Raw genomic sequence first — 9180 nt, 5'->3', positions numbered from 1 at the left:
TTTGGGCTGGGGATACCCAGTCTCCATCTTACTGGATGCCCTGGTCCATGGGGTAAGTTCTGGGTTAGAAAGGGTAAGCATGGCAAAATACAGTAAGTTATCTGAAGGTCACTAGTCTTTTATAGAAACAACATCCCCTGTACCTCCTCACCCCCTCACCACAAACACACTCACCCCTATGGATACAGGAAGAGTCAGACCCATTGCCAAGGCTAGACTTAGGGTATAAGTATGAGTACATCCCTTTTCTTCATTCCCTCCCATTCAAATGCCCAATGCCCTCCAAATCTCCCTTAGGTTTTGACCCCTTCCCCAGTAACAAAACCTGTTCTTACCTCAAAAGCAGTGATATTTGCCATTACTTCTTAATCTGAACCTTTATCAGAATCACTTTCCCAAAGAAACCCGTACTTGGATATCTCTCTAATCTTGGCGGAAAGAGTTTTTCCCTTAAGAGATTTCTTTTTTTTTTTTTTTAACGTTTATTTATTTTTGAGACAAGGAGAGACAAAGCATGAACAGGGGAGGGTCAGAGAGAGGGAGACACAGAATCTGAAACAGGCTCCAGGCTCTGAGCTGTCAGCACAGAGCCCGACGCGGGGCCCGAACTCACGGACCACGAGATCATGACCTGAGCCGAAGTCGGCCGCTTAACCGACTGAGCCACCCAGGCGCCCCGGTCCCTTAAGAGATTTCAACATCAGAAGCAGGTGGAAGAGTTTTGAAGATAACACCTCTCCAGATTCTAATGTATTAACTAGTACAACGGTTTTAAAGCTGTGGGGAAAGATGAGATTTGAAAACATACATTTAATTCTCACCCCTGCATCCCATCCCCCATATAACGTTAATGGAAATTCTGTAAGAAATTGTAATGATAAAAAGTACATCATTGATGGCAGGGAAGAGAGTTATGTAAGTACCAGAAGTGCCAGGGAAAGATAAACAGGGTTCACTTGCAAATCACTGCCACAAGGAGCAGTGACTCAGAGGGAGTAAGTGATGGGACCCTGCACTCCCCTCCTGGACATGAAAATAGAAGAAAGAAGTGGAGGAAGAGAATCAGGGGACATGACCAGCGGAGAATGGCTTCACATGGACCCTCTTTTGCTGCTGCAGGCTGGTAGAACTGGAAACCGGCGTTCCAGTGGAACCTAGAAATTCAGATGGATACAAGGGCAGAAAGCCCCTAGAAGGAGATTTCCTGAGATGAGAAGACATGTTAGAGTGAGGAACTTCATGAAAAAAAAGGTCTTAAAAACCAGGGGTACCAGAAGTTACACCAAGATACCACTGGCAAAGTGTTCGAAGAGTGAATTCCCAGGGTGGCTTTGTTACAAACTGGTGAATAAAACAGGGTTCTTCTACTCAAAAATGGATTGGATACTTGGCCACAGAGGATCCCACACCTACCTCAAGGCATTGAAAAACAACCACCACCACAAGAAAAAAAGCAAAACAAATAAATCAAAACAGAGACAGGACAGCACAGAAATGAGTCTTCCCTAGCAGGCTTGTCCATGACTCTAAATCTCATCGTCTGCCCTGACATTTTCCTTGCTGAATTAGCAAATATGAATATTGATGACATTTATAAAGGGATCCAAAAATCCAAGAATGGTCAAGACCTCCTCACAGAACATTAAAAGAATGTAATTGAGAGACATGAAAGAAAGTCTAAATGGCAGGACTTACCATGCTTATGGATGGAAAACTAAATATTGGAAATATGTCAATTCCTCAAAATTTTTTCATAGATTTTTTTTTTTTTTGCTATTCAACCAAAATCCAGTAACTTATGTGTATGTATTTGTAAACTGATGGGATGATTTTTTGAAATTTTTTAGACATTTTTAAATCAAGTATAATTAACATACAGTATTGTATTAGTTTCATATGTACAATATAATGATTCCAACAATTCTGTATATTACTTAGTGCTCATTATAAGTGTATTTAGTCCTTTTACCAATTCCACTCATCCCTCCACCTGCCTCCCCTTCAGCAACCAACCACCAGTTTATTGTTTATATTTGAGTCTGGTTTTTGGTTTCTCTCTCTCTCTTTTATTCATTTGTTTTGTTTTTTAAATTCCACATATGAATGAAAGAAATCATGTGGTATTTGTCTTCCTCTGACTTATTTCACTTAGCATTATATCTTGTAGCTCCATCCATTTGTTGCAAAGGGCAAGATTTCATTCTTTCTTATGGCTGAGTAGTTAGTATTCCATAGTATGTATGTGTATATTAAACCACATCTTTTTATCCATTTATCTATTGATGGACACTTGGATGGCTTCCATAACTTGGTTATTATAAATAATACTGAAATAAACACAGGGGCACATAATATCTCTTTTATTTGGGTAAATACACAGTAGCAGAATTACTGGACCATATGGTAATTTCATCTTTAATTTTGGGGAGAATGTCCATACTGTTTTCCACAGTGACTGCACCAGCTAGCATTCCTACCAACAGTACATGTGTTTCCTTTTTCTCCACATCCTTGCCAACACTTGTTATTTTTTTTGTATTTGATTTTAGCTATTCTGACAGGTGTGAGGTGGTATCTCAATGAGCTTTTGATTTCCATTTCCCTGATGATTAGTGATAAAGAGCATCTTTTCATGTGCCTGTTGACCATCTATATGTCTTCTTTGGAAAAATGTCTATTCATGTCCTCTGCCCATATTTTTTTATTATTTTTTTAAAATTTATATCCAAGTTAGTTAACATGTAGTGTAATAATGATTTCAGGAATAGAATTTAGTAATTGATCACTTACATATAACACCCAGTGCTCATCCCCACAAGTGTCCTCCTTAATTCCCCTTGACTGATGGGCTAATTCTAAAATTTACATACAAATATAAAAATTTATATACATAAAAGAAGACAACCTTGAAATATAAAAACAAAGTTGGAGCCTTCCATTAGGAGATGCCAAACTTAGAAAGCTATAGAAATTAAGAGTGGTATTAGTGGAAGGACAGACTAACAGGCCAATAGAGCAGAATAGAGAAGCTAGAAACAGATCAACCAATTTGATTTTTATTTAAAACAAAGACACTACTAAGTAGGGGAAGAGGGAGGGAATACGGATAGCCACACTTCTTTTAAACAAATGAAGTTTGACCTATGCTTCACAGCCTTCACAAAAATAGATACCAGATGGATTATAGTTCTTAAGGGAAATGATTTAACACTAAAACTTCTAGAAGATAACAATGGGGAATATCTTCATTAACTAGGTTTAGACAAAAATTTCTTGAACGGATAACAAAAAGCATTAGCCGTATAGGAAAAGATTGATAAATTGATTCCATTAAAATTAAGAACTTTCTGGTCATCAAAGGGACACCTTCAAGAGAGTGAAAACATAAGCCAGAAACTGATAGAAGATATTTGCAAAAAATATTTATGACAAAGATCTGTTATCCAAATACATGAAGCGTGTTCTACAAATTAGTAATAAAAGGAAAGAAAACCCAACAGAAAAATGTGCAAAAGATTTGAACAAGAACTTCTCATACATTGCTGGTGCAAACTCTACTTTGGGATACTCTCTGGCAGTATCTCAAACTGATTATAAGTCTATGCATAAGCTGTTTTCAGCACTATATACATACTCAGCAGAAATGCACACACACGTGTCAAATTAACTGCATATTCTGCTTCTCTCATGGTTTGCATCCTGCATTTTTAGTGCCAAATCTTGGAAATTCAAAAAGCCTGGTCTCCCAAATTCAGGTATATGCAAACAAAAGCTTGACTTTCAAGGCTATTAACTAGAAAATCCACTGAGGAACCCCTTCACTGCCCAGAGCATTCTCTTTCTTCATGAAGCCGATGTACACAGAAAGCCTAGAGGTGGATCTGAGACATCAAGGGGGCAAGTAGCCCTCAAATATTATCGCAAACTATCATCTGATACGTTTAAAATTTAAAAAGTAAACCAACTGAAAATATACAATAATAAGGAATTATTTATAGAAATCCTGCTGTATCCTGTAAATGAACACTGTACTGCTCTTAAGAATTATTTAATGTTTTAAGTACACAAATCAAGTTTAACATGATATATGCAATATAAGCCTTCTTAAAACAGAAATTTAAATATACGTGTATATATACATAGGAAAATTATAAAGGATACTGGCATAATCTTAACAAATGTTAGAGTTCAAGGAAGAATTAATGAGGTTTTTTTTTTCTTTATGATTACCTATGATTTCTAATGTTTACACACTGGGTAAATTTTTGCAAATACAATGTCTCTTTAAATTTTCAATGGATATAAGAGGGTGGATCCTATTCCGTTCATTACTGTTGAAATTTGCTTCCAATATTTTTTTCAGAGCATAGTTTCTTACTTTAAAAATATCCAAATTGAGGTCCAGAGAGATCCAGTTGGGGAATTTAATTACACGTCAGTAAAATAATCTTTATCTGAACCAGCAAATAGGTAGTAGATGTACAATATATGCACACTTCACTGTCTCTTATCCACACTCCAGTGCAAGTACCTAGAGGGTCATAGAAGAATAAACACTGAGGCCAACAGTATAGCGATTGGCCAAATGGATCATACGGCAATGTACAGCAGAAAAAGATGCTAAAATTTGTGGGCAAAGCTTGAGGGGAGACTAGATTTGCATCATCTCCAAAAAAAATCTCCTCAAAGGTGTTTAGTAAGACAAAGGGATAAAAAAGTACCTTTATAATGGAGAAACCTAGCAATCATCACATCATCCAAGCGATCAAGGTAAACATCACCAGCAATAAGACATACCAACATCATGAACACCCTGATGTGGTGCACAGATGAGAGCACATCATTCTTCTGGTTTTCTTGCCCCAAACGCAATACCTCACTCCAATTAGCAGAATACATTGGACAAATCCAAACTAGTGGACATTCTGTAGAATAATGGATCAATAAAAACTGTCAAGGTCATGAAACACCAGGAAAAATCAAGGAATTTTTACAGAACTGGAGAAGACTAAGAAAACATAATAACTAAATATAATGTGAAACCCTAAGTATGGGCCCAAAACAGAAAGAGAACATTAGCGGGGAAAAAAAATGGGTGTAATTCAAGTAAGGTTTATAGTTTAATTAATAAGGCCGTACCAATGTTAATTTTTTATTCTTGATATCTGCACTAAGGTAATGTAAGACGTTAACGTTACAGGAAATGGAGTGACAGATAGAAGGCAACTCTGCATTATGTTTTCAACTTTTCTATAACACTAACATTTGTTCAAAATGCAAAGGGAAAGGAAATCCTTACAACATAAAAAAAAAAAAAAAAAAAAAAGAAAACCTCAAATAATTTTGAGTCCTGACTATAGGCCAGATACTGTTCTGGTCATTGTCATGAACGAGGCAGCCAAATTCCCTGCTATCTGACTTATACTCCTTTTGTAGATACTGTATACATTGAACAAATAGGAAAAGGGGGAACTATTAAATACAAACTGAAAGAAATTTAATGAATAGAGATGTAATGAATATTTATAATACCAACTGAAATAGTCCATAAACTATTTTACCAGTAGGATAGAGATTTACAAATTAAATACCATACATACATCTATACCACACCTTCCCCTCCCTCCCGCCACCAACTCTGCCATCTAGTGATAGGAAGGGGAGCTGCCCCAATACATCTAGAGCCTTTAAGCAAGTGTCAATTAGCCCAAAGTGTTTAAGGACGATAGGACTTAAAGGGGAGTGTGGAAGAAGCAGAGTTAGAACACAGGCCTTTAAATTGCCAATCTAACCCCCTGCTCCAACTTTCACAAATGTACCAAGTAGCATTACAGCAATGGCGCAGAGGACAGAACACAGACTCTAAAGTCAAGCTGCTGGGGCTCACATTTTGGCCCTACAACCAACAGTGTGACCTTAGGTAAGTTACTCATTCTTACTCAGTCCAAGTGACCGAGGGACATCACATACAGTTGTGGGGATCAAATTGGTAAAATGCTTAAAATGGTGGCTGGCATGTAGTAATACCTCAATAAATTTAGTTCCCACTGCCATTACTGTCATCACGGTCTCCCATAAGCAGATTATGTTCTTTCACATCTTATACTATGGTCTCACCCAGCAGGAAGAGCCTAAGACACACTGACTGGCAAAGAGGTGGTAACTTAGCATAAAAGCTGAATATGAGATACCACCTCATACCTGTCAGAACGACTAAAACTAACAACACAAGAAACAACAGATGTCGGCCAGGATGTGGAGAAAGGGGAGTCCTCTTACATTGTTGGTGGGAACGCAAACTGGTGCAGCCACTCAGGAGAATGCTGCGGAGCTTCCTCAAAAAGTTAAAAATAGAATTACCCTACAATACAGCAATTGCACTACGAGGTATTTACCCAAAGGATACAAAAGTAGAGATTTGAGGGGGTACATGCACCCCAATATTATAGCAGCATTATCAACAAACAGCCAAACTATGGAGAGAGCCCAAATGTCCACCGACTACAAAACGGATAAAGAAGAGATAGTATCTAAATACCATGGGATGTTACTCAGCGATAAAAAAGAATGAAATCTTACCATTGCAACAATGTGGATGGGGCTAGAGTGTATTATGCTGAGCAAAATAAGTCAGTCAGAGAAACACAAATACCGTATGATTTCACTCACAGGTGGAATTTAAGAAAACAAAACAGATGACCATATAGCAGAGGGGAAACGAGAGAGAGGGAAACACATCGTAAGAGACCCTTGAAGACTTAAAGATAGAGAACAAACAGTTAAGGGAGGGAGGTGACTGGGGGATGGGCTAGCTGGGTGATGGGTATTAAGGAGGGCACTTGTGCTGAGCACTGGATGTTGCTTGTAAGTGATGAACCACTAATGTCTACTCCTGAAACCAAAATTGCACTGTATGTCAACGAACTAGAATTTAAATAAAAATCTGGGGGTGGGGAGGAAGCTGAGTAAAATTTAGCCGAAGTAATTTCAAAATCTGGTCATGTTATATAACACTACGAAATTTTGTTTTGGAGATGCCAGAAGACTCTTGGCCATCCTTCACAATTTGACTTGATTTGAATGGTGTCCTAACAAACTAGCAACTGCTAAACTGCTCAGCTCGCTGTTATCAGCACCTTGCACTCAGTTACACAGGTTGGACGTCCCCTTTCACTTATAAGCATCATTGCAACGGGTCAGCTGACTTCAGTGGTCATGGACTCTCCTCAACTGTGGTTTAGATGTTCTGGGAAACCCAGCTCAACACAAGGTGCATCTTAAACCTATCTTACATCGGAGCATACAGGCTCTTTCATCTTCTTTGTCAGAAGAGATTGCGCATGCAGAAATAAAACATTTTTCCACATTGCGGCCTGGGGTCATCTTAATTTCACTATAAGCAATCCTATTAGAATTGTCACATGAGTTCTGCCATGGGCCAAGTTCACTGCATTAGCCCCCATTCAGCATATCTCACTCAGACCAATTAATGCTCTTCATCTCCCAAATCAAGAACATAGTAGACACTCGACGTACTGAAGGATTTAATGATTTAATTCCTCAACTGATTCAACTGGCATTTATTGAGCATCTGTTATGCTCTACACATTACTGGCACTGAGACAACAAAAAAATATTTTAAAAAACGGCCCTTATGAAGTTCACATACTAGTGGGGAAAGACTGTCACTAAACTAAATAAATAAAATATATAATGAGAGTGACAAGTATTAATGAGAAAAGCAAAACAGAGAAGAGGGACTGTGTGTAGTGAGGCTGCGAATTAGAAGTTTGGAGGCTGATATGTATAAGTGAAAACTGGGAGCATGGCCAGATGGACCTGTGGTCCACGCAGGAATTCAGGTGGCATGGGCACACAGGTGGGAGAGCGCACTGGAGCCCATATGCATGAGGAACCAAGAGGCATCCTGGAAAGAATTCATGTTCAGGAGAAGAGTCAGGGCGTCCATGAACCAAGGACAGTGGCTCAGGTTCAGAGATGAAGGGCAATTGTATAAGCAGCCCACCTGTATTCTCAGGTCATGTCCCTCCCACACTCGAGCCTGAGTCTCAGGGCAAAAAGCTTCATGGGGCAGTTCAAATAGCCTCTGCGTCATCCTTGAACAAGACTGCGACAGCAATGCAGCCTTGCTTGGGAATGACGGGATGGGATACGGCAAACAGGTAGTGAGAGTTTTCCGACCCCAGCTTCCACTGCAAGCAACGAATTGCCTCCTCACACCAAATCCTTGGGCCCACTGGACAGGGGCAGCAGGTCCAGGCCTAACCCAATGCGGTTCTGGACACAGCACCAACAGAGGGTGGCCCCTTCGTGGACCCATTAGTGACATCACAGGTGGCTTCTGTGAGCAGATTCGACACTGAGCCAACCACAGGGAAGGGAAAAGTGGGGAGTCCCAGAGAGGATTTGGGGCACTATGGAAGTAAGGGGTGGGATTCTGAAGGACCCACAGTAACCAGTGGGAACAAGCGCAGGAAAAGTCTGTTGGTTTGGTGTAAGTTCTGTAAGACTTACAAAGATTTAATTAATAGAAAGCAGTATTTTAAAAAATAAATCTGAAGATTGCGTACAGAACCTAGAAACCCTGCCAAACCCACACTGGTAAATGTCAGCCAACAGCCTTATTACCTCTTCACATGAGTCTTTTCTACATTGATGGTCAAAGATGCTTGGGGACTAGACTGGGGGATTCTTGGCATAGATGTATCAGAGCTGCTGTGAGCGACGCTGACTCATGTCCACATTACCGGACATTTCCATCACCCATTTAAGCATCTTAACGGCGCCTTCACTGTCACACCTAAATTGTCAAAGATGCTATCTACATATAACCAAAACAAACCATGAGCAGGCGTTGTACCCGCACCTCTAGCCTCTTCGGGTTCTGTCAAAATAATTGTTAACATGGAAAATACTCCTTATGATGTACTTTATGTAGCTTATACTGCATCTTTCCCATTACAAAGGTGGCCATTTAGAAGCTCAACTGATGTTTCCAGAATGCAAATCTGATCAAGTCATTTGTCTCGGAAGAAAGTCCTCATTCCCTGAAATGGCTTACAGCGTTCCGCACTCGGAGGTCCCCACCCATCACTCAACGCTTGTCCTTGCCCATCGAAGCCTTCTCACAGCGCCCAGCACCCAAGTGGCATTACTGTT

At 39.6% G+C, this 9180-nt stretch overlaps 1 protein-coding gene across 3 annotated transcripts in view; it reads right to left on the bottom strand.

Annotated features, from left to right (window-relative positions):
• The window catches only part of SERPINB7 (serpin family B member 7), a 66018-nt gene that overhangs the window by 53186 nt on the left and 3652 nt on the right, over window positions 1-9180 (bottom strand). The window contains exons 1-2 of one of the 3 annotated variants that reach the window (XM_045041075.1): window positions 8027-9161; window positions 4798-4925 (exon numbers count right to left, since the gene is read on the bottom strand). The exons of 1 other annotated variant lie outside the window; for it this stretch is intronic. In XM_045041075.1, coding sequence (XP_044897010.1) covers window positions 4798-4899 — 102 coding nt within the window. In that variant the 5' untranslated portion in view covers window positions 4900-4925; window positions 8027-9161. Of the gene's footprint in view, window positions 1-4797; window positions 4926-8026; window positions 9162-9180 lie in introns of those variants that run through there. One more of the 3 variants, XM_023242078.2, reaches the window with a different exon arrangement.

The sequence above is a fragment of the Felis catus genome, chromosome D3 (genome assembly GCF_018350175.1).
Source record: "Felis catus isolate Fca126 chromosome D3, F.catus_Fca126_mat1.0, whole genome shotgun sequence".
NCBI classification, from domain to species: Eukaryota; Metazoa; Chordata; class Mammalia; order Carnivora; family Felidae; genus Felis; species Felis catus.
Note: the sequence above shows the minus strand (reverse complement) of the source record. Positions and strands in the feature narration are given on the sequence as shown.